At 41.0% G+C, this 26,357-nt stretch overlaps 1 protein-coding gene across 5 annotated transcripts in view; it reads right to left on the bottom strand.

Moving 5' to 3' along the window:
- Window positions 1-26,357, bottom strand: part of PDE4DIP (phosphodiesterase 4D interacting protein) — a 233,670-nt gene that overhangs the window by 78,659 nt on the left and 128,654 nt on the right. For 4 of the 5 annotated variants that reach the window (XM_074263255.1, XM_074263254.1, XM_074263256.1 and 1 more), the window contains exons 1-8: window positions 11,895-13,999; window positions 6,085-6,216; window positions 5,492-5,611; window positions 4,365-4,457; window positions 4,018-4,230; window positions 2,136-2,294; window positions 749-862; window positions 205-342 (exon numbers count right to left, since the gene is read on the bottom strand). In XM_074263255.1, coding sequence (XP_074119356.1) covers window positions 205-342; window positions 749-862; window positions 2,136-2,294; window positions 4,018-4,230; window positions 4,365-4,457; window positions 5,492-5,611; window positions 6,085-6,216; window positions 11,895-13,022 — 2,097 coding nt within the window. In that variant the 5' untranslated portion in view covers window positions 13,023-13,999. Of the gene's footprint in view, window positions 1-204; window positions 343-748; window positions 863-2,135; window positions 2,295-4,017; window positions 4,231-4,364; window positions 4,458-5,491; window positions 5,612-6,084; window positions 6,217-11,894; window positions 14,000-26,357 lie in introns of those variants that run through there. The other variant, XM_074263257.1, reaches the window with a different exon arrangement.

Genomic DNA, 26,357 nt, shown 5'->3' with positions numbered 1-26,357 from the left:
CCGACTCAAGAATGGCAGACTGCTAATGCCTCCTGTATCACAGCATGCCATCAGAAATCATGGTATAGACAAGGACTCCTGCTTTGTTTTTTACGGGAAACAAGTAAGACTAATGTGCTCGGATTCTGAAAAATGGAGGCAAGGAACGAGACTTCATGCTAGCAAAAAGGGAAAGATTAGGGAGTGCCTGGGTATGGTGCCCACCTGAATGGTAGCTTCATTGGAAGATAAGACATAGCGGAGTCTCTCCAAGTCATGATCTCGCTCTCTCACAGCAAGATGAAGTTGGTGTAGTTCTTTTTCCTTTTCTTCTAAGGCACAAAACTTCTCATCAATGGCCCGCTGTCAGGAAATAGTGGGGAAAGATATAAGCATTTGTCATGTCCTACCACATGCCAATTACTGTGCTAAGTAGTTTACAAATGTTACTTCATTTGATAATGAAAAAAGTAGGAGAATCCTGGGCCTCCATTAAGAATGGATGATCAAATGGCCACATGTGCCAATTAAAATTAAAGTGAAGAACAGAGAACATTCTTTTCTTTTTTATGTAAAACCTATTTCCACATTAGTCATGTTGTGAAAGAAGAAATGGAACAACAGGAAAAAAAGCCCCTAGAGTATCAGTTCTTTCAACAGACAACACTCTTAATTCTACATGTCCCAATGTAAAGTCCTTTACACCACAGAGACGATGTCCTCGGTCACAGCCTTTCATCTAAGTGGAGCAGAATTCAATCTGATTTACCTCTAAAGCAACATCTCGATCTTGGATGCGATTGCGAAGTTTCTCAAGCATCACTTCATTTGCCTCAAGGCTCTTCTCCGAGTTGTTCTGATATTGCATGAGTTCCCGGTATTCCTAGTGAGAACCGCCCCAAAGAATTTCCCATAGTTATATATTGTCAAAGATAGCAGCCCCGAAGCAGCTTATGTTTCTTTCTCCTTGCTTCCAAGTAAGTAAGCCACTAGATCGCTGTAAGAGCCAAAAACTGATAAAAGGAAGGGGCACAATGGCCCAAACCATTAACCTAGCTTGAGCTCCCTGTGGCCAGGGGGAGGGGGGGGTGTCAACCATGGTAAAGGTAGTAGGATGACCCCAGGTGGACAATCAGCAGAACTTCTCTCTTCCCAAGGATCAAAAGGAACACAGACAAATCCTCTTTTCATACTCCTCAACTGCCATTTTGCTTAAGCAGGGCCCATTGTGCTCTCTGGAGTCAAGAAGAACTCCTGAGACCTCTGCACTTCCACTTCCTGCTTCCCATGAGCCCAAAGCATAAAGTTCCCTGTGCTGAATAATCTGGGGGATTCTATTCTCAAGGGTGATTTCTACTCAATCCATATTTACCTGGGACTTCACAGTCTAGAAATTGAATTTTTTTTTTTTTTAAATAAAGCCCAAGAAGTTTTATTGCTTCAACTATAGAATGACAGGTATTATAGAGGAAAAGTTAAGATTACATTTCTAACCTCCTAAGGTCTGAGCCATGGACGTTTAATTCACATAGGATACCCATGTTCTCCTCTATAACATCCCTAGTGCATCCAAACAGAATACTAACCTGGGTAAATCCACTGAAGCACCCCAGCATGCCATGTGATGAGGAGCCATAGCAAACTCAGCATGGGATATAACGCCTCTAGTATAAAATATCAATTTCAGCTCGAATCTAAAGATCATTCCCTGACTGCAGACTTGGTTCTCAAGTTCTAGTTTTCCCTTAATTGTTCACTTTTTATAATCATTTATATTAGGGAGATACACTGTGGCAGAGTGAATACAGGGTCAGCTTCTCTGTCAGGCAGACCTAAGTTCTAGTCTGTGACACATTCTGGTCTCATGATCCTGGATGTTAGAGAGACCCCATGATCAAAACAACCTTCTAAGGGTTAAGCTACTCCCTGTCACTTCTGGGAGAGGATCTGATAACCAATCCTGAGGATTGTCTAAGTCTTCTTCAGGACTTTCCAGGTCCGTATTCTTGGGTTTCCTCAGACACCTGGGAATCTTATTTCATGGTATGACCACCCTCAGGCTCCCTTTCAGAGTTCTGGATAAAACAAGAACTCAAATCTGATGATCCATAATCTGAAGTCACAGGAATTTGCAAGGCTCCGTTGCCCTGGCCCACCTGCAGAAGCTGGTCTTTCTGCTGCAGGCTGTAGTTCAGACGCTGAAAGCTCTGTTCTCGAGCCTGGGTCTCACGACACCTCGTGCCCTCCAGCATGTGAAGCTGCTTGTTCTTATTACGTAAATCTTCCTGTACCTGCTGCAGGGTACTTCGCAATTCCTAAAATAAAACAAAATCTTTATCAGCAAAATCTTCTACTTTCACTTCCTAAATACAGGTTGGCTACTTAAAAATATAAGCTTTCAAATGAAAAAACACGTATTAAAGTCTTCTATGTGCAGGGCAGCATGCCAGGCATCAAAGGAGATGCAAAGGTAATAAAAACTATTATTAAAATATTATTATTAAATTAGTAGGTACTAATTTAGTACCTACTATATGCCAGGCACTGTGCTAAGCCCTGTACAAATATTATCCCATTTAATCCTTAAAATAACCATGAAGGTAGGTGCTATTACTATTCCCATTTTACGGATGAGGAAACTGAGGAAGACAGAGGTTAAGTGATGGGCTTGGGGTCCCATTACTACTAAGTGTCTTGGGCCAGATCTGGACTCAGGTCTTCCAATCCTCAGGCCCAGCAATCTATTTTCTCATCACCTATCCCAAAGGAGCTTATAATCATTTAGAGGAGTATAAAACAAAATGACAGTAGTATGATAAAGATTTAAGTATTATGGAAGTTGAGAAGAGGAAGTTGGAAAAAAAGGGAGAAAGGAAGAGACGGTTTCTAGTGGGAAGGGTCATCTGAGCAGGTCCCTGAAGGACAGACAGAGAAGTATTGGGCAAGACAGCATTCCAAGCCCAGGAGATAGTATTAGGAAGGGCCAGAGGTGGGGAAGCACAGACCACAATGGAGGAAGAGTGAGTCATTTAATTTGGCTCAAGTGTAGACCATGGCAAGAAAACTGCTTTCATGGTAGAAGCCCCATTGGAGAGAAACAGCCAGGCAGCAAGCACCCATCTTGAAACAATGCTAGCCAGAAATGATGATATGATGGTATTAAATGATATCTGAGATGACAGGGATCTATCTCTTCATTAAGATTTGTCATGTGGAAAAAAAAAAAAAAAAAAAAGATTTGTCATGTGACTGGAAGATTGTCCCCTCGGGCAATGAAGAAAAGGGAAGAAGTGACTCCTACCAGCAAGCTCAAAAAGGTAAGTTCAACAACAAAGTGTCTCTATAACAGTTAAAGCTTCTGTTCTCATCCTCACAAACCTTGGGAAATCTGGCTTTTTCACTGCCTATTTGCCTAATTCTCTTAGAGAGCTGGAAAAGACTATAATTAATTTTCCATAACAAATTAGCCTATTTCTCAAATTCTTAGGTTAAATCATCTAAAATTTTAAATAACATATTCACATATATTGCCATCTAAAATAACTGATAAAACCTGGGTCAAGAAATCAATTTCTTTAAGGAACTAATGAAAAAGTAAGAACTCTCTAAATCTGACTTTAACAGATTCTTCAGTCGACATTTCTGAGTGTCTGGTGGGCTCCATCAGGTCTCCAATAAAGTCTAAAACATTTTCCAGAATAAATCACAGTAGAAATCTTCAAAATGTCCCATCTTTAAAACTTAACTTGGATTAAGATCCTTAAGGTAATAGCTGCAGGCTACAAAGCACAACTACAAATTAAAACAGGCAGCAGATTCTTAGGGGACTAGCATGCTGAAGACCCTTTCCAAGCAAGAAGTTTGTCATCTAGTTGACTCTAATTATGGATTGTCAAGTAAGAGTTTTGCTGAATGACTACAATAAGGTCAATGGGTCAAAGGTGCTTATGAATCATAAGTAAAGCAAACCCTAGTGCTAAGAAGTGGCAGGTGAGGACAAAGTCAATTCCTCCTACTACAGACACATTAATGATTTACCTGGTTGTGGGTCCACGCCGCTTCCTTCTGCCGCTCTAGCTCCTGAGCTGCAGCCTCCATGAACTGAAGGTTCCGCTTGGCATCCTCCAAGAGCCGTTCCTTCCGCTGGGATGCCCTCTGAAACTTCTGTACCTCCAGCTGGCTGCAGAATAAGGCATTCTGCAGATCAAGCAGGGCTATCTGCTGCTGGGCCGGGGACCCTCCTTCTGGAAGCTAAGAGGAAAGAAAACATCCAAAATGGGGGTTTAGCTAATATCTGGATGGAAAAACCAATGAAATAAAGGTGGGGATGCTAAACCTAAACAGCCCTGTAGCAACCCGGTGGCAGCCTGGTAGCACTCATTTACCTGAAGTTGTCCAAGCTGGCTTCGGTGTAGCATGTCCCGCAGCTTGGTCATTGTGTCGTTCTGACCTTCGATCACTTGATACAACTCTTCAGTCTGAAAGAATATAAAGGAGTAGGCCAAAAATGAAGCTCATTGTTTCCCTCACCATGGGTGAACAGTGAACAAATATATGTCAAGCTAAATCAATAGATTTAGCCCAGTTTTGTATTACAAAAAATCAGTTTATGCTTCCATAGAATCAATAAGCAGTTATTAAATAGCCATGATGTACAAATCTAAGGCAAATGTTGAGGGAGACAGAAAGCTTGTCCTCAAAAAGCTTATAATCTAATAGAGGAAATGGCAAGTAAATTATCCTGTCAACTGGCATTTTTAAAGTATCTACTATGTGCCAAGCTCAGACTAAGTGCTAAATGCAAAAACTGTGCCAGCTCTCAGGAGCTCACAGGTCAATGGGGAAGAGAAAGGAAAAAGATGAGGGACAAACAAGCTACAGACTGGATTAGCTGGAAATCGTAGTAGATGGAAAGCACCAGAGTTAAGAAGCCTGGGACAGACTTCTCTATTTTCCTGTAGAAGATGGGATTTTAGCTGGGACTTAAAGAAAACCCCAGAAGTTTGGGGCTTCTGAGCTGAGATGAGAGGCATGGAGAAAACAGCCACATCTGGGGATGGAAGAAACCAGGCAGAGGCCTGTGTCACTGGATCAAAAAGTCCATGTTGGGGAGGAGAAAGTGTAAGCAGACTGGAAAGGCAGGAAGGGCCCAGGTCATGAGGACTTTTAAAAGCCAGAGTAATATAAATAACACAGAGCTTCTAAGAGATGTGGGAGGAAGGGTCAGGGAGGAAGAATGAGAGAGAGGGTGGCCCAGGGAACACCTAAGGGTGGCATTTAGTGGAGCTTTCAATGATAAGAAGGAAAGGCCAAAGGAGAGACAAAAGGGGAGGGGAGAAGCAGAGTCCTAGGTGGGTAACAGAATGAGAAAAGGCTGGCAATTTACCCAGACCCACAGAACTGCAGATTCTGGAATAGCAGCTGGAACTGTATTTTGTAGGGAACCCCTGAAGAAACTTAAACTGCGCCAATGCAAAAGGAAGTGCTGACCATTCCTTAGTGAAGCTCTTACCTCACTCTCCCTGCTTTTCAAGGACTGACTGAGGTTTTGAATTGTACAATCCTGCCTCTGGGATGCTTCCTGGGCAGATTTCAGTTGACAGCTCATTTCGTTCAGTTTCTCTTGTAGAATCTGTATGTGGCAAAGAAGGTTTGACGATCAGGACTGGTCTTTCCATGCCAGCTGCCACAAAATCCTTCTTCCCAAATCTCTGGCTGAAGTTGAAATTTCAGGAAATACAAACAAGTAGCCTAGTCCCCTGCTACTTCTCTATGGATAGTACTCATTAAACCCGTAAGTGAATCAACATACCTGCCTTCTTTAAAAGGGGACAAAGAGCCTACAAAGAACTCAAGGTTCAAGTTCAAGTTTGTCCTAAGCCTTGTCCTTAACATCACTAAAAATAGTGGACAAACTTGAATTCTCAAGTAAAATAAAGCTGAAAAAAAAATTTAGTTTGGGGGAAGAATTTCATAGAAAAATGGCTAAAAGCTACTTAGAGGGACTTTGTAGAAAGACTTAATTCAACCTGACAAGAACACAAAATAATCTTTTATTAGCCTTCCATGACAGTTAATGCAAGCTTGCCATGGAGGAAGCCATACCTTGTTGGCAGCTTCTGTTTGCTCAATTTTGTCTTGAAGTTCTGCCAAGTGAGAATCAGGCACACATTGCTGGGTCATGGTGGCCTCATCTGAATTCAGTTCCTGTTGCTGGAATGGCTCTTCAGTAATATTCTAAAGGAAATGAAATAAGAACAGTCAAATCAAACTCTTAACAAGTGATCTTGGCTTTCACTTTTCACAAGCTATAAGGATCCCTTGCTTGCATAAAAATGATCCCTTCTCTTCAGTGACACCAATGTGATATATTAAGTTTAGTCTGGGGTTTGGAAAATAGAACAACGATTTTTTTTTAAGGACAAGGTTTTATGGGGATGGCTGCCTTGTAGTTGATGAATTCAAAACTAATTTATGAACAACAATTCTCAGAACACTGTTTAGAGCTAGAACAAGGTATTACTATTATCTTCTGCCAAGTATGTTCTTTAAAATGAGACAAATTTATATCATATGACTTAAAAAGATAATCCAAGACTATAGGAAATCTGAAATGTCACTTACTGTGAAGGTCAAATGTAGGAATGTCAATATACCAATTATGTTATTTATATAAGTTTAAAGGAGTTAAGATATAAATCACGATTGATTAAGATTCCCAAAATCCTAGAAAAGCCAATGAAAGGCAAGTCATTCATATTGTTATTCATATGACAGAAAATTTAATGGGCATAGCAATCAGAGAATCACAGGAAATAGAAATGGAAGTCTGGAGATTTAATGGTGTAATAAATTATCTTTAAAAATCAAGTAAAATGAAATAAAAGTATCAGAGTGATTAAATTCTTTCCTAAAAGCAATTAATCAGCAACTATTTAAATCCTTAAAACAGAGATTGAGACCTATGCATCTTTATGGTGTTAATCTGGATAATGGATACCCAATAAATATTTGCTGACAGGTGTCTTTTAAAGTATCTTGGAGGCATTTATTGACTAGCAGTATTCATCCTTTGATATATTAAGTCTGTATTCTGACTTTAAAGGCAACAGAAAAACAAACTAGATGAGAAAATCAGAGCCACAGATTCTGAACTTCCTAATAAGAAATACTTGTTGAATAATTAATCTCCAGGGAGCTCAAAATCTTCTAACTGGAAATCAGGTAAGGATCAAGGAATATCACTTTCATTTACAAATGTGAAAAAGAGATAAAAGAATAACAAATAATTTGATAAGTTCAAGATAAACTTGTGAAGATAAACCATTACTCCAAACAATTCAGGATCAATTCAATAAAACCTCTGTCTATGTAGACAAATGAGAGTAAACTTTTATTCTATGTGGCCAGAAAAAAAGATGTGAAGAGCACCCTCTGAGAATTTGGAGCTGTGGAAGAATGACCTAATATATTTGTTTGGTTATTTCCAGTAATTATAACAAGTAAAAACTGCAACAGTATACATTAAGGACTGAAAGTAACTTTTAAAGCTGATTTTGCAAGTTCCTCTGGCATGTGGTTCTCTCTAAGAATCAAATTTGTGGCTACAATTCCTATTTTCCTCAAGATAAAAAAAAAAAAAATAGACAAATTTTAAAAGTCAAGGAATTTCCATTGAAACATACATATAGGGGCAGCTAGGTGGCACAGTGGATAGCTCACCAGCCTTGAATTTAGGAGGACCCTGAGTTCAAATCTGGTTTCAGACACTTAACATTGCCTAGCTGTGTGACCCTGGGCAAGTCACTTAACCCCAGCCTCAGGGGGGGAAACAAAAAAGGAAAAAAAAAAAAAAGAAACATACATATAAAATTCAGCTTATCTGTAGGTAAGAATGGACAGTTAAGTTGAAATAATTCATAGTTAGTAAACATTTAGATACCAGATGCATTGTCTTTATTTTTAATCTTAAATTAGTCTGGCACATATAATAAACAGCCTCAGAATCAGGAAGATGTGGGTTTGATCCTCACCTCTGACATATATTAGCTGTCAGACCTTAGTAGAAGTCAGTGTAACTTCTCCTCAATACCTCTGGGAGGTCCCAAAGTCTAAGCTACAGACCAGGTGACACTCTACACTGGCAGTAGAAATCTCTTATTACAATTCTATTTTATTGCAATGAATCATAAGCCTGGTTTAAAAAAAAAAAATCTTACCTTTAAATTTCCTTCCAGCTCTAAATCCCTATGTATCAGAAAAAAAAAAATTTTTTTTGGTAGAAAAAATATTCTTAATCTGAGGCTTGTGAACTTGCATTTTTTTAAAAAGTTGACCGTTTTTCGATGTGCTTAAGCAACAAATACTTATTTCTAATGTGAGGTATGAAAGTTTAATCAAATTTTCACCCTGAAATAATTTGGTTCAACATTACCTAAATTGCTAGATCTGGGGAGTTGTTAATGTGACATTGGAAAGATAATGTAATTTGAAAATGAAATCATTCAACTCTGAGACAACCAATAAATACTCCCTTGCTTTAGAAAGCAAAACCACTTCCTGGATGGGTGGTTAGCAAAATGCCAACACCTCGATTTAAGGCTGTGATATTATTGATATTTAAGACATTTCTGGTTAAATAGCATTTTGCCTGGCACTATTTCAGCCCTCAAAATAACAAGGCCCAGAACCCATGCTGTTATCATTTTCAATTCAGGCTGCTAATAAATGGCAGAAGGACAACAAAATGGTAGTAGAAGATTAAAAACTCTTATATTGGCCTGATGGCCTTTTTGATTCTTCTCATCTTCTAAAGGGTGGCCAGGAACTATGATTGTAACAAGCCAAGTGCTCCAACAAAGGAGAGATTCATTTCAGTCACTACAATATTTGCTGCAAAGATCAAAAACATCTTGTGCTGTCTATATTTATCTGAAAAGGGAAAAATGCCAGATGTACTATATCTGAAAAGGGAAAAATGCCAGATGTACTAGAAACCTGAAAGACTGGGGGAAAAAGCACATTCCCCAAGGCCTTTCTAGTTCAAAATCTGACAGTGAAGAAAAGAGGTCCCCAAATAAAATACATACAGCTTCATACATAACTTTAAAAAATGTCAACAGCCCCAAATTTTTAGGCAAAAATATGGGAAAGAATGAAATCAGTTCACATAAAGAAATCAATAAGTAGAAATATTAGGATGATATTTTTCATAGAGAAAACCAGCAATCAAGAGAAAGTCCCTGAGAGCAGTGTTTATTAACACAGACTGGTAGTCCCTAGAGAAAGGGTGGAATTAAACAAAGGACTCAGAGAAATTTCTGTTTGCTTAGTCTTTTTCTCCCAAATTCTAATACAGATGTTATCAAAACCAAAGTTACAAGTCTATCCATTGAAGGGTTTAAGGAGTCTGACAAGACAATAGAGAAATACTCCTTTCTTTCTTTCTTTCTCTCTATTCCACTCAGCTCTTGTTCTGTACAATGCATTCCTGCTAAGGAACACTACTGAAACCTAATAAAACCAATTTCCGAAAGAGATCACTGCCAAATAATTTTATTTAGGAAGAATATACCACAAATGCCACTCATCTTTCTAGAATTTATTTCCTATTATTACAGGTTTTAGAATAATAAATTAGGTTCTAAAATTCTTCTCTTTTATTTGGCTGTGATGTTCTCTTAACAGTGGGATAAAGGGAGGCATTGTGATACAGTGGTCCAAACAGAGGTGTGAAATGGGAAGCCTGAGTTCCAGGTTCCCTTTTGGCCACTCAATTTAGCTGTATGATTTAGCTGGAACTTAATCTCATCTATAAAATAAAGATTTAGGTTTAGATTACCTCTAAGAGCATTTTCTAATTTTTATATATTCTGATTCAAGCAAGGAGATGTTAGCTAGCAGGGAGGTCACATACAAAGGCCATGTTGTTCAAACATTGCTTTTCATATCCTAAACATTTGTGAAATGTAGTCCTGGAGATGATCAAATGGAGGCATATACTAAAACATATCTAGTGTCACCCATTTTATTTTACAGAAACCCCCCAAACACCTTCTGCAACTGGTTATAGTGGAGGAACTTGGAATTCCTTCTCTTAAGAATTCCGGCTCTTAAGGAGGTATTTCATCAAGTATATCAGAGAGGGAAAAGTATAATGCTAGGAACTAAGGGATCTAGTTTTTAGATGTAACCCTTAAATAAGTTACAATTTTCTAGGGAACTCAACGACTTCATTTATTTTTTAAAAATTGGTTAGATTGGAGGATGTGCTAGCTTGCTGCTCAAATATCTGAGCAGAGTGACTGAAAATGAAAATAAAAGTCTTTGTGTTGGACCTATGCTTTTCCAATCATTGTTCTGCCCTATTATAAATCTGTGAAATGAAACATTTCTCCCTTCTGCTTTGCCTGGGCAAATATTACTTCTGCAGAATTGACATGAAAGTCCTGAGCACTATTTAATGATGATGACCATAGATTCAGTAAGGCTCTCTGAGCCTTAGCTCCCTTGGGCAATAATTTTTAAACAATTTACCTCATGGCTTTGTGAAATGCTACATAAATGTGAACAAAATATTATCATCATTATTATTTCCATCTGAAAGCACGTAAAAGAAACAAGCATAAAAGGAAAAAGATGCTGGTTCTAAGCATAATAATTGACTTTTTGTAAAATGCAGAAAAATTTTAAAAGTTCTTTACCGGTGTGGCTTTTTTCCTAAGAGCTTTCACAGATAACTCCTTATATACTGTACCTAATATTTAAGTACTGTATATGTTTTTCTTACTTTTTTTTATGAGAAGATATTACTTTGGATGTTATTGTGATACTAAGAAACATTTTAATTTGGCAACCCTGAATTGCTTTTTAAGTTTTCAAGTGTCATTAAGTTTCAAAGTCTCATAGAGCTTTGTTAGCCAATGTAATTTTTAAGTAGTCACTCTAGATAACAATGTTTGTATTTGTACTATCCTTGAAGATAATTTGTTTCTAAAGTACTGAAGAAAACTATAGGCATCTAGTGCTTATTCCGATGGAAACAAAATGGCATCTCTCTAGCATCTGAGTTCAGATGAATTAAGATAAACAATCTCTCTCAAACCATTAAGTGAAATCAACACTCATTGGTGCAGTCTTCTTGCCTTAAGACAACAAGGATGTAAAGCTCAGCTTGGTGAAAAGTATACCTAGAACAGACACACCTGGGACTGTTGGCTGTGAGTGGCTTTTACTTAATGCTTTAAGTAGTATCTTATTTTAATCCCCAAGCCCTTTAAAATAAAAATAAATACATAAAATAAAAGACTCAAGGGATGAAACAAACCATCCCGAACAAGAGCCCCCAAAAGATCCCATTAATTACAATAAATACAGCAGCTGAGCAAAAACAGATTTCTGGTGTGGCACTTTACTAATTAAGGGATTTTCCTCAAATCTCACCATCTGCTGCAATCACTTCGGGAGCACCTGAACACAAAACGATTATTACTGTTTCATCCTAATCTGTGAGAAGGAAAAAACTAGCGCTCTGACCGACAATGGGAGGATCAGTAAAGTTGGGAAGCTGAAAGGAGGAGAGGTAAACAAGACAGGAGAGAGAGGTTAGAGGGAGGCTGCCTTCCTTAGAGTTAGCTGAATCTTTTTTTTTTTTTTTTAATTTTCTTTTTTTTTAGTCATGCAGAATCAAAGCAAATGGATTGATCTACACACCAAAGTGGCAAAAGAGAATGTGGGAGCATAAAAGTCAAGGCAGAATACAGTTAAAATTCTTATAGTATTTTTTAAGTTCTTGAAGAACCTTAGAGATGCTGGTTAATTTTGAATATTGGCTAAGGAGAAGCCGTGGGAAAATCTGGAGCCAGCTAGCGTGTAATGGGATGGAACCCAAGGGCCAGAGCGTTACATAAGTATACCTGGAAGCGGAGCGGCAAATAGTCTTCGCAGAGATCCTCCCACAGCTCCTGCAGGTCAGAAATCTCCGGGGGATAGGCCGCAGGTGTCTTGGGAAACGCTTTCCCAGGCCTGCTTAGGAAACTGGGACTACTTCCATCTGCCAGGAGATGGGCGGCCTTGGCTCCGGGCAGGCTGGACCTCACGGGTATAGGGAGCTTGCTCCCCCGGGGGCTCTGGATGGGCTTGTAGTCGAAACCTCTGATCATGCTGAGAGCGAGTTCCAGCCTGTGGCCGCACGTGGACTGGGCGGCCTGGTCCTCCGGACAGCACTCGCACCTCGGGAGCTCTCTGCTGCTTCTCTCCGTTTCCTCGTCCTTCGGTGGCGGAAGGCCGGCCTGTCCGGCGGCATCCAGAGACTCCACAGAAGAGCCGGGAGTTCCTTCTTCCATGCTTTCCCCATCGGCGGGGCCCTTGGCGCAGGGCGCGTCGGCGGGCCCGACCTCCGACAAGGCGGGCTCCTCGGTGCAGATGCTGGTGGACCACCTGGTGGAGGCGGGCCCGTAGGAGACGCTTCTGGCTACCTTTCGGGGCACCTTGCAGATGGCTTCGTAGTCGGCGTCGGCCACCCTGAGGGCAGCACAGCCCCTGCACCTCCGGGGCCTGCCCCCGGCGCCCTCGGCCGGGTGGCAGCTGTGCGCTTCGTGGTTCTGCTCCTCGTTCTCTGCCCAGCACTCGAAGCCAGAGTAGGCGAAGTCTTCCTGCAGCAGCGCCGAGTAGCGGACGTCGGGCAGGCCCGAGATGTCCACGGTCCCGTTCCCCACCTTGGCCTCGGCGGGGGGCTCGTCGTTATTCTTCCGGTACATGCTGGCGATGCAGAACTTGAGGCGGTCCTTCTCCAGCAGCAGCTTCTGCAGGCGCTCGATGGAGAGCGCTTCGATCCGGGCGATGACCGTGTCGAAGCGGTAGATGCGGTCCAGCATGAAGGCGCACTTGCTGCAGGCGAACTCGCCTTTGCCATCGCGGGACACGTCCCTGCCCAGCACGTGGGACAGCAGCACCTGCAGGTTGAGCTTGGTGGCGGTGTGGAAGATCCAGCGCCGCTGGTTGCCGCACAGCTCCCGCGCGCAGATCCGGCAGATCTCCTTCATTGTCTCTCCCGGCGGCGCCCGGATTGGAGGGGATGGGATGGGACGCGGCGGGAGGGGGGCGCTCAGGGACTCCGGGGGCTTCGCGCCGCCGTTCTGGGGCTCGTGCGCCCGCACTCCATGCCTCGGTGCGCCCGCTTTCCCGGCGGACACACACCTGTGCCTCTACCTGCGCGTGCCTTCCCGCCGCGCGCGCCCCCGCTCTGGGTACCACTCACAGGGAGCGCGCGTCCCCGCCCCTCGCGGTCACGCCGGCCGCCGGCGGGAGACTCAAGGGGATGCAGAGCGCCGGCGGCGCCGGTCTCCTTCTGAACCGATCATCCTGCCGCGGGCACGACGTTCGGCCTCTCCTCTTCTCGCCGCCGCCGTCGCCGCCGCCGCTCCCGCTCGGGCCGCCGATGCAGCCGCCGCCACTAACGTTCCAGCTCAGAGATTGAGGATCAGATTTCAAGATGGCGCCAGCAGCCCCCGCGCCTGCGGGAACCGCAAAGCCTTCTGGGAGTTGTAGTCGGAGGGGCTGGTGATGGCGAGCGGGCGAAGCCCCCGGGCGTCCCTTCTCTGCGTAGGGGCTTCGGCGGCGGGCACGGGAGAGTGAGGTGCTTTCCCGCCTCGCTTTTCTGTCCAGAAAGGCCCCAAACCCCGCAGGCCGAGTCTCTCGGAGATGTCAGTCTGGGGCTCGCTCCTCCTGCGCAGGGACAAGGGGAGGAGAGAGAGAGCGAGCTCCCTCCTCCGGGCGGCGGGGACAGCGAGTGCCACGTACCCCGATGCGGGCTGGCAGCGCCGCGCACCGCCCCTCCCCCCCCCCCCCCGACCGTGCCCAGGGATCCTCTCAGACAGCGGGCACGTGCGCGCTAAGCTGTGGGACGGAGGCGCCTCCTCCCGTACACCTGCCGGGACTGGTGTCGGACTCTCCCGGGAAAAAGGGACGGCGAAGGCCGTTCCTGGGGCAGGGGGCGCGCGCGCAGCCCGGTGACAACATCCCTGCAAGCGGGAGCGCTCAGCGAGAAGCTCCCCCCGGAAACCTCCCGCGCGATCAGGCGGGGGCTCTGATGGACGGGAGTGCGTCTGGAAGGGTCTGGAAGGGGGGCCGCGGTAACAGCAGCACCTCCCTCGACTCCGGGCGTTTCACCCGCGTCAGCGCTTTTGCTCGTTACCAGACCGAGGGGCACGAGCTCGGCTTAGGCGGACAAGTCCTCTCTCAGCGGGAGAGAACATCTGGAGGGGCCCTGACGGAGCCGCTTATCCAGAATAGCTGGAGTACGGCTGGAGGGTCTCAGTTAAAGATTAGCTCAGGCCCCATTCAGTCTGGTTTTCTTTTCAACTCATTTCTGATGACCTCAGCCAGGTTTCTTTTCTTTCTTTCTTTTTTTGAATGTTTTTTGTTCTTTTCTGTTGTTCAAAAAAAAAAGAAAAGAAAAAAAGCCCACTCCATGGAAAGGGAATGCTACGGTAGAAGGGGAAAGTGCATTGGAATTAGATGTGACCTGTCACAGGTTTAGAAAGGGAAAGGAAGAAAAACGTCATCCGAGCCACCTTATCGTACACATGAAAAAGCAGAAGTAGCTTGTCCAAGATACTACACACAGACCAGGGCAGGAGCCGCAGCAGGAACCAAGCCAGACGGGCAGTGCGGCCGCGCTTCCTGCAATCTAGAAACTCGGGTGGCCGGACTCCGGGCTGGGGAATCGGAGACAATCCCGGGAGCTCGGAGACCGGAGAAAGGCGGCTTGTTCGTTTATCATTAAAAAACAAAGTTGGCCCTTTGGAGACAAAAGATAAGTCTTCCGAACCAGTCCCTAGGAGGGGCAGCCATCAGGAAAAGGGCCCGGGGCTGGTTCTTTCACAAAAGGAGAAGTTCTCCAGGGCAAGAATACTGGATGTGGCTAAATCTTGGGCCCGTAGTAATCTCTTCCGAGGAAAGAGAACAACCAGTTATTAAGCCCCTGCTACTTGCCAGGTATTGTGCTAAAGCAGCGGTCCTCAGACTGGTTAAACAGGGGCCGGTTCCCGGTCCCTCAGACTGCGGGAGGCCGGACTGTAGTAACAACAAAAGCTCACGCTGTCTCCGCCCTCAGCCCCTTGGCCATAACCGGCCGGCCCATAAACGTCCTCGGCGGCCGCCTCTGTAGTTTGAGAACCCCGGGGCTAAAGCACTTTATAGATGTTATCTCATTTGGTTTTCACTACAACCTTAAGTAGATACTGTTACAATCCTCATTTTTGTTCAGCTGTTTTTCAGTTATGTTCAACTCTTTCAGATCCTAGGGAGGGTTTTTTTGCAGACACTGGAATAGTTTGCCATTCCCTTCTTTAGCTTTTTTTTTTAATGTTTTATCTGCGATCAGAATTCATCCGATCCTTATCTGGACGTGGACTGCACTTTGTGAGCCCTTTGCTCTTGTTTCGGGTCAATATAGTTGATCCACAATGTTGCTGCCACTGTGTACAATGTTTTCTTGGTTTTTCTGTTTTACTATGTAACAGCTCCTATGGGTCTCTCCAGGTTTTCCTGAAACCCGCCTTCATTTTTTATTGTCCAATAGTCTCCCGTGACATTTATAGACCACGGTTTGTTCAGCCATTCCTCAATTGAGGGGCATTCCCTCAATTAAAATTCTTTGCTACCATGAAAAGGCTGCTATGAATATTTTTGCATATGTTGGTCCTTTTCCAGGTGAGCAAATGAGGCAAACAGGGTTAAGGGTCACACAGCTACTAAAGTGTTAGAGGTAGAATTTGAAGTCAGGTTTCCCTGACTCCAACGCTGCCTCCATGCCACTTCCCTGGGGTTCAGTCTCTAAGATGAAAGTAATAGATAAGAGGACCCAGTGGCAGCTTATTACAAATGGAGATAGTAACTAGTTCAGGAGATAGGAGTTCATATCTGGGGGTCAATCTATGAACTACCAAGATTTTAGGGGTTTTATGAAAAATTAAAAAAGAATAATCTAGGGGCAGCTAGGCGGCGCAGTGGATAGAGCACCAGCCTTGAATTCAGGAGGACCTGAGTTCAAATTTTGCCTCAGACACTTAACACTTCCTAGTTGTGTGACCCTGGGCAAGTCACTTAACCCTAACTGCCTCAGGAAAAAAACAAAAAATTATAATAATCTTTCCACTTTTCAATTTGTTAGGTTTTTTTGGTTTGGATTTTTTTTTTTTTTTTTGGAAATCCTATAAATTTCATTTCACATATATAGACAATCTTCTGAGAAGTATTTCATAATGAATGGGATAAACTGAATGAAGATCTCTCATGGGAATGTGGCCTTGAACTATGACTTGAGACTGAAAAAACAAGTTGAACGATAGCTGAAAAGCTGCATGTGTTTGTCTTGGATGAACATTTCCCCTCCTGTTCCTCTCCCTCTCCCCCTCTTAATTAGCGTTTAAATAATTCTTTTAAAGTCGATGATGGCTTTGGGAATTGAGGTAACAGAATTCTCTCATCCAAGAATATCTGTTTGTATTGCAATTCTCTAGAGAAATTTGGATTAAGAGTTTATTTATTGTTTCATTTCTGGGATAGATTTGTGTTTAGAGTATAAGCCTGGTTTCCCCCAGACAATGGGAGAAAAAAGGGGGGGAAGGGCTTCTGTGTTCAGGGTCTATTTATTCTTGTGTTTTTCAGTTTGTGCTTTGTAGTCCTCTAGTGATAGCTTGTCTGTTCAGAGTTGCCCTTTCTCATGAGATCATAATAAATTCTTTTATTTATTTATTTTTTTTACTTTTTACTTCGGGGTCACTATTCCACATAATAGTCTTTACCAGACTGCCAACATGACATATACAAAAAAATTAAGAACTTCTGAGATAGAGATTCCAGTTCCAAAACCCTACCTCTGATACATACTGACTCTATTGAGTAGATCACTTTAACTTTTTGGGCCTCAGTTTTGTTTTTGTTTGTTTGTTTTTTTGGGGTTTTTTTCCTGCAAAACACAGGGATTGGTCCAGATGGTTCCTTCAGCCTTTAGCTATCTGATCCTATACTCAAGATTGATTTTTGGTCTGATCCCTGTATATTTTTTCAATTCAATAAAGTTTTTTTTTGTTTGTTTTTTAAGTACTTCTTATGAGAAAGGCACTGTACTTAGTTTGGTGCTGCTCACATCCAGTTTAATAATTGCACACATTATATTGCACTTTGTTTTGTTGTGCCACAGCTCTCTTTTATTGTCCTGACTCAGTTTCCCTAAATATCATGCCTCAGTTTCCCTGAATTGTTCTGCTTAATCCTATAAAACTACCTCTCCCTTTTAATCATCAGAATATTTGATAAGAATAAAAGATTTTATATTTTAGAATATTAGAATGCCTCTCCCCATCCCAATCTATCAGAATATGAGATACAGTCTTATCAAGATGCCCCCCCACCCTGTCAGAGTCCCATTCCCAATCTTAGCACTCTGACTCCAACCCTGCCTCTACCTATCCCCTGTATGTGAGCCACTTGTATGTATGTCATAGAGAATTCACATTGTTTGCTGGATTCATGGAGACAATAGTCTCATTCAGCCCTAAGACCAAACCATGGATCCATTTGGTCCCAGTAAATCTCTCCCTTTCAAATAAAATATTAAAAACTCTCTAATTTCTATCTTGTCTCAGTTTCTCTGGCATTACAGTTTTATAGGTAATTTTTTTTTTCACAATCCAATGACAAGACTATTATGATCCTCATTTTACAGGGGATGATCCCCAAAATTAAGTGCCTTATCTAAAAAAGCAGAGCAAGGATTTGAGGCCTAGTCCTCTGTTTACTGCTCTTTCCAATAAAGCAAAAGAGAAATCCCCAGTAAGTAGGTCCCTAGCTCATCCCTAAGAAGGCCTTGAGTGCCCCATGTATCCCCCAGGATGAATGCCTAGTCTCTCAACAGAGAACAGATACTTTTATAACTCTGCTATTCTAAATTTTAGACCCCAAAATAGAGTTCTAAAATTTCAAAGTGAGGTTTGAATGCAATTGCAATAAATTACACAATCTGTTTCCTTAGAGTCTCAATCTAGTATGCAAATATTCCAACCAGAATATCATCATATTCAACTACAGAAAACCCCCAAACAATTTAACCTGTATTGGATTGCTTGCTGTCTTGGGGAGGAAAAAGGGGGAAAAAATTGGAACACATGATTTTGCTAAGGCGAATGCTGAAAATTATATATGTATTTGGAACAATAAAATACTACATAATTTAAAGAAATACTTGTTGAATTAAAGAAAAAGAAAAAACAAATATTACTAGTAGTTTCATTTGGGGGTGGGGGTGAGATAAGGTTAGACAGTTGGAGAGTGCTGCTCCTAATTTCTGGACTCCTAAACTTCTGCTGATGTTTCATCCTGAAACTTCCTTCAAGTGTGAGCCTCCTCAAGTCTATCAAGTCTGCAAAATCTACCCCCAACCCTCTCAGGAGAATTCTTCTTCTGGTCTCCATTTTGTAGAGGGGCCTAGCTTGGCCAGACTTTATACCCTTCCTAGTTCGCCTCTGTACTTTCCAGTCTCCATTTTCCTACAGGTTTCATTCCTGACTTCCAAGTTTTAAAACCAAGCCCCAAGGAGATTTGATCTCCATCTCCATTCCTACTCCCTTCTCCCAGCTCCATTTCAGATAGTTTCCCATTATTATAATATAAACTCCTTGAGGATAGGAACTGACTATTTGTTTGATTTTATATCCTCGACTTTCACCTATCCCATGCTAAATAAATGCTTTTTGCGTCCCTCTATTCCTTACTTCCAATTATATCTTATTAAATATACATATCACAGCTCTGATACCAAATCAAAGCAATTCAATCAAAGGTTTGTCAATATGAAATATATTGTAAGGAGGATCCTTTTTTCCAACTCTGAAATTCTGTGAAATACCTAAGATAAAATTAAGTAGTGGCATAATCTCCCATGATTACTTTTGCCAGTCCCCCTGTTGCAAGAGTTCAAGTTAAGACACGTTTAACAAGATTCTTTAGAAATGCAGCTGTTGATCCACCTTGATTGATAGAAGGAATGGCAGGATATATTCAGACTTCATTTAAGCCCTCATGTATACATAAAAGAAAATAATCCCAGGCACAAGACACAGATTGAAGCTAGTACATGGATTTTCAACATAAATCAGGCATGCCTATATTTAAAAGAGCATTTCACTGATAAGACTTCACATTTGCCTGGTGCTCTACCACTTAACAGACCTGTTTTTTAATCCCAACAGTCTTGAAAAGTAGGTTATATAAATATTGGTGGTTGTTTAGTAGTTTTCAGTTGCTTCCGCCTCTTCATGAGTCCATTTGGGATTTTCCTAGCAGAAATACTAGAGTGGTACTGAAACTGTAACTGTTGGTATAAGAAACTTCTTTTGCCAATGCCTATCAAAATCTCTATAATTTGTTTTATGGATTCTTAATTTTGTAATGCTGGAGAAACTGAGGCAAGATAGAGATTAGAGAGTTTTTTTAATATTTTATTAATTGGAGAGTTTAATTGACTGGACAAGACTCTCGTCTCAAAGTATCCAGTAATGAATGGGGGAACAATAAACACTTTTATAGCTCTTCAGACGAAGAAAAGGAAAAAGAGCGGGGGAAAATCAGGATGGGGAGGAGAAAGTTGTAAATTTTTACTAAAAGCCAGAGTCAGGATGTTTGAATAACAGAAGTAAAGATGTCAGTGAAGTATCCGAGATAGTCTTATCTTTTGGAATATTTTAGAGGGGCAGTGTCATAAATTCTTGGGGGCAGAAGGAGCTAGGAGTCAGGAAGTTTGATCTGCTCCTCATCTCCCATTGACAATTTATAACCTTAGAGCAAATGGTCCTCAGTCTTAATGAACCAGGGGGGTTTTATGACTTAGGGGACTGAGGCAGAACAGTTAAGGAAACTGAGATAAAACAATGCAGGGAAACTCAGGACAATGAGGGAAACTAGTGCAGGGAAACTGAGGTAGAACAGCTCAAGGAGACTGTGGCATAACAATTTGAGGTTTGCTAATCATATTTCAGAGGGTAGTGAACTTAGAATAAAAAGACCCTTTTTTCCTCCTTATTTTCACTATAAATGAAATTGAGTCTTTCAATTATGAATACAGGCAAGTAACCACAGTATTACTTCATTAAAATATCAAAGAGATGCATTCCATAAAAAGTGAAGAACTCCCATCTTGATGTTTACCTGCATCAAATATGCTGTATCATTTCCTGGGGGCAAATAAGGTTAAGTGACTTGCCCAGGATCACACAGCTAGTAAATGTTGAAGGCTGGATTTGAACTCAGGAAGAGGAATCTTCCTGATTTCAAGACCAGTGTTCTAGTCACTATGCCACATAGCTACTTCTCTAATCTAGTAATCTAATGGGAAACCCCACTGGACTACATTGTTGGTAGAAGCAAAGTACTTATGTTATAATGTTGTGCCACAGTTCTCTTTAATTGTTCTGACACAGTTTCCTTAATTGTTCTGCCTCAATCCCCTTAGTTGCAAACCCCACCTCCGGTTCATTAAGATTGATATAACTCATAAATAAAATGAAGGAATTGAAAAAAAAAGATTGATATAACTCAGAGGTTATAAATTGTCAATGTGTAAACTCAGAAAGGGGCACTCCAGACATTCTGTTTGTAGCCAGACACTTTCTTAACTCCCAGTTTGTTAGAATTTATGGTCCTACCCCCACCCCCCTCAACCTGTCAGAACCAAATTAATGGTTCCTGCCTGGAGATTCCCGATCACCAGAATTTGGACTCCACCCCCCTGCCTTTTTTTAGCTACTGTGTATAAATATGTCCTGGAGAACTCACTTTGGCTGCTGGATGCTGGATTCTTGGAGCCGATAGTCTCATTCAGCCCTGGGACCAAACCATGGATCCATTTGATCCCAGTAAATCTCTCCCTTTCAATAAAATATTAAAAACTCTCTAATCTCTATCTTGCCTCAATTTCTCCAGCATTACAATAAAAAGGTCTCAGTCTTCAAAGCTGATAAATCTTCAAATTTGCCAATCCTTATATCTGATTGGGAGTCACCAAACATTAGGCTGATATAAGGAAGCAAGTTTTCATCAGACTAGGGAACTCCCTCCACCTGGAGATTTGATTTAGATAACACTTAGAGAATTAGTTGATGCTCACGGAGGATTTAAATGATTTCTCCCAAGACCTAGAGTCAGAGGGATTTTACCCAAATTCTAAAAGCCAGCTTCTTAACTACTATATCACTGTCTCTATAGTGATAATCTAGATAGATACATAACAAAAGACAAGCTTCCCAGAAGGAGGAATTTTTGAAAGGATCAGGCAGTCAATAAACATTAAGCCCTCTCTAAGTGCCAGATACTGCTCTAAGCTCTAGGAATACAAACAAAAAAGGCAAGGTCTACTTTCAAGGAGTTTATAATCTAATGGTTGAACCTATACATTGCCTTCAAGTATTACATAAATGTTAGATGTTATTATTGGTTTAACATTGATGAATTAAATTGGACCATTAAGAATTTGGAACATAATATAGAGTATAGCAAAAAACAAAACAAGAAAACCCCTCACATTTCTATGAATGACCTAATTAGCAAATTAAGAACTTCATTATCCTTCCTGTAACCATATTACTTAGAGCTTCTTAAACCTGAAAATGATGTCTATTCTAAAACTAAAGTTAGATATACTATAAGGAAGATACCAAAGGGCTTAGTTACTATTTAGTTAATTCATAATAAAATGTCTGATACTAGTGATTATCTCAGGTATAAAATGAAGGGAAACTAGATTGACAGAATTGACATGAGAAGTAAAAGAGTTAAACATAATAATAGTCAAGTCAATAAGTATGTATATACCTTACTTGTATAGTACTTTACATTTCACAAAGAGTTTTCTCATACATTATCTCTTTAGATCAGGCAATAGCCTTATAAAGTATTGATGAGATTTGGTGCTGGACTGGGAGTTGTGGTCAGCACAGTTCCTTTGTAAATGAATTTACTAACCAGAAAAGGTAAACTGGCAAAAGAAGTTTATTATTAGAACTGAGAAATCAGCTTCTGCAGGCTGAATTTCTTAGTGGCAGGTCTTACAGGGCAGTAAAGATCTAGCAGAGAAATCCCAATAAGTAGATAGGGTCCTGTTAGAGAAATAGGTGAGAGAGAGAGAAAGAAGGAGTAATGCTGAAAGAGAATGTCTTTTCAGAGGGCAGACAGTCACAGCTATGCCAAGGGGAGAGAGAGGTGTCTTGGCATGATTAGGTCCTCTGCAAGGGATTGAGCTAAAGGAACCTTTTTTTATGGGCAGCTCTTGGTGGGGGCTGAGAGGAGTTTGAGCTGGAATCAGAATCTTGGAATTGAATGAGTGTCCCTGGACTAATCTTCAACTCAATATAGTTGGATAGAAATATGGAGTTCCTGCTAAGTAGGGAGTGGTCCTGGACTCAACTAGTCCCACCCAGATAACAGAATGAAACCACTTTATCTTGATTCCCTGGGGCGGGTCTCTTGGGGAGAGCTTCTCTCAGGGAGTTTCCCAAGTGTTTCCCTCATAGTCTGAGAGAGAGTGAGAGAGAGTTTTGTGGCTCCTCTAATCAGTATTATTATTCCAAATAAGTAGCAATTCTGAGCCTAAGGTAAATTCTTTTGAAAAGGTAGAGAGACCCTGTAATATTTGAAATCCACCTTTGGAGGAAACTGTACAGGCTGTAGTAGGGAATATCTCACCTGACAGTTTCTAAATGCTTCCATAAAGATGTGGAGGACCATGACACAGGGCAGGCAGAATAGCATTTTTAACATTGCCAACAGTGGCAGAATATATATATATATATATATATATATATATATATATATATATATATATATATATATATATCTCCAGTTAGTTATCCACTTGCACCCTGGAACAAAGCCCTGGTGGTTTCACTCAGGTTACACTTCTGGTACAGATGAGGAAACGATTCAAAAAGGTTAAATGATTTGCCATTGTCATATATATGGTAAATATATATGAGAGATAGGTCTTCTGACTCCAAGTTCAATGTTCTATTTAGACCAGCAGTCCTCAGAGCATAGTCTGAGGGTCTCCAAGACCTCTTCAGATAGTCCATGGGATCAGAAAGGTTCAATGACTTGCCAGTGTTATATGGCTGCTAAACAAGAGAGAGATCTTCTGAAACTAAATACAATGTTCTATTTAGTTTTTAAAATAGTCTGGGGATCCCCGAGTCCCTTTAAGGTGACCCATAATGTCAGTACTATTTTCATAGTAATACTAAGACATTTTAATTTCTAATACTGTGAATTTCAAAATATATAACCCAAATAACAGTTCTCTGGTAGCATCCTCTATAATTTTAATTTGAGAGTATAAAAGAGCCCTTTGAGAAAGCTGCTTTAGATTATATCCAGGATTCCCAACTTTTAGGCTAGAAAACCCAGAAAAAAAACCAGTTGTTGCAAAGAGTCTATCAATCCTCATCTGATCATAACCTATTTTCTTAATCAATAGATGCTAATGGAAGTTGATCAGGTGACTAACCCAGTTGGATATTTAGTGGGTGGTGAGCCTTTATTTGGAACTCTTGAAAGTTCCTCCCTTTAGAGGCTATGGGCATGCCCATTGACTTCTTAAGTGGAGAGAAGAGTGACTGGCACTAACTTGAGATGAATTGGTTCATTTGGAGCTGAACCCCTTGGGAATTTGTTACCTTATATACTTATGAGATTATGAGAATACTTATCCATATTTAAAGGGATCTAGACACAAGCTACATTTGGTCATTTTTCTATAGAGTAACATAGTAAGTCAAAGAAAGATAATGATTTTTCTAGGGCAGCTTCCAAAATTGGACCTGGTTAATAATAATAATAATAATAACAGCATAGCTGGTGCTATAAATCACTTTAAGGTTTATAAAATATTTTACAAATTTCTCATTCCAACAAGCTTATGTGAAGGTAGATACTATTATTATCTCCATTTTACATGTGAGGAAACTGAAGCAAACAGAAGTTAATTGACTTTGCCCATACTCACACAGCTAAAAAGTATTTGAGGTCATATCTGAACCCAGGTCTTCCTAACTCTACCATTCAATCCACTGTATCATCCAACTGCCTGCCCATTTGTGCTAGACTTATAAAAGAGCAAACACAGAAGAATATAGTTGGGTAGTCTGAGGAAGGACAGAGTGACTAGACAGACAGTAGTATAGAGTGGAGAGAAAAGAGAAAATAGGGCAAACATTTCAAAACAAGAAAAAAATAGACTCAGTAACAAACTATGCTCAGGACATGAAGGAGAGGGAAGTCAAAATGATTTCAGGGTTTTTAAATTGGATGATTGACAATGCATCGTACTCCTACCAGAAGTAGGGCAATACAAAGGAAAGCCAAGTATATGGGGAGAAAATGTAACCAGTTTGGGATGGGTTGTGTGTTGAACATGTAGGAGAGCTGAGAAAGGCTTGTGTCAATGAGCACAGGTCCTTGTCATGGGTACAGTTCTCAGAGCAGAAGAAAAATTTTGACTGGATGAATCAAGTATGGGAGCTTGAAGCTGAGACTAGGAACTATTAAACTCATTGCTGACCTTAGTTCTGGTGATTTTATTCTCTAGGTATCCACTCTAAAATGACCTCCAGATAGCTCTAGACAGATATTATCAATAGTACTCCCAGACTCCATTTTCCCAAGACAGTATCAGCATGTGCAGTAGTGTGCTGATAAATACTTAATAACTGATTTTTTGGAAGGCTATATGACACACTTTTAATTTTAATTTATATTAATTTAATTAATTTTAATTTTTTTCTCCAGTTTCTGAAGTCTAGATAATCAAGTCCTGATTTATAGTATTTTTCATTTGCCATGGTATATACACTTACATTGAAAATTTAACAATGAGCTCTAGATGGTTCAAAGTGGTACACCCCTAGAATGAGACAAACCAACTGGTTATGTGATTGATTCTATTGACAATTCCCACTGATATGATAGTGGAAAAGTAGAGTTCTCTAATCTCACTGTAGTTTTGTCAGCACGCTGAAACAAAGATCACTCCTCCATTTCTTGCGCACAGGTCACAGCCTTGAAAGAATGGGATTGAAACAGTTATCAAATCTCCAGCAGTTTTATGGTGGTCTGGAGGTATGGAGCCTGAGCTAAATACCTTGCAAATCTGAAATCAGGTGTAACCCCCTGAAGCCAGTCCCTGCAATATTTTTTCCCTCCTTTTCTTAAACTGGTATGAAATATGATTGCTCTACATCTCTGCTTGCTACTGACAGGTTTAGGATGTAACTTTGGGAGAGACCCACATAGCAGTAATAACTTGAATCATGAGAATGAAGGAGATTCCCTGAGGAAATAAATCCCTGAGGATGATGATAAGGAGAGTGTGATGAGGAGAGTGTAGCAGGATATTCACAATGAAGGTCAGAATAGGAAGAGGACACAACTGAGGAAATAGATAAGCAAGGAGGTAAGAGAGAACTAGGAAGGACACCGACACAGAAGGCAAGGAAAGAGAGCTCTAATAAATGGGCAGTTAATAGCATCGTGCACTTTGAAGAAGTCATCAAAGATGAGGACTGAGAAAAGACCATTGGATGTGACACAATTTAGGTCATTAAGAGCTGACTCTAAAGAATGTATTCTTGGGCGGCTATATGGTCTCAGACACTTAACACTTCCTAGCTATGTGACCCTGGGCAAGTCACTTAACCCTGATTGCCTCAGCAAAAAAAAAAAAAAAAAAAAAAAAAATAATAATAATAATAATCTATTCTTTTCAAATAAATCTTATTTTTTTATGAATGACTTAATTTATTCTTAGTTTTTCAGCATTCAAGTCTTTTATCTATAGATAAAAAAAAAAAGACAATAACTATTCAAATTTGCAGAGGTAGATGATGTGGGTTTAAATTCCAACTGATTATTTGCAAAACCATAATTATCACAGGGCCAGAAAGACTTTGTTCCAGGGTGTAGACATTTGCTAGCATTGGGTGTTTTAGCACTGGGTGTTTTATGTGTACAAAGTGATCTCATTTTATTTTATCACTGTGAAGCAAGTAGCATTAAATATTATCTACATTTACAAAGAAAGGAGGAAACTCAGTCTCAAAAAAGCACAGAAACTGATTTGGAGGAGAGAGGTTACATATTATGCAGTCCCATCAGAGGAGTCATGTCAGGCAAGGGGAGGTGGTTCAACCTTCACTTTGGGGAGATTTTGGAGAAAATGAAGAAGGATCCTCAAGCAGGACATGATAAAGATGGATGATGGGACTGGGAGAGGGAAGTCTAGGGTAGTTGTTCCAGCAAAAAGTTAGGAAGCAAAGTTTCAGGATAGGGGT

This window comes from Sminthopsis crassicaudata, chromosome 4 (assembly GCF_048593235.1).
Source record: "Sminthopsis crassicaudata isolate SCR6 chromosome 4, ASM4859323v1, whole genome shotgun sequence".
Classification (NCBI taxonomy): domain Eukaryota; kingdom Metazoa; phylum Chordata; class Mammalia; order Dasyuromorphia; family Dasyuridae; genus Sminthopsis; species Sminthopsis crassicaudata.
This window is presented reverse-complemented; position numbering and strand designations above follow the sequence as displayed.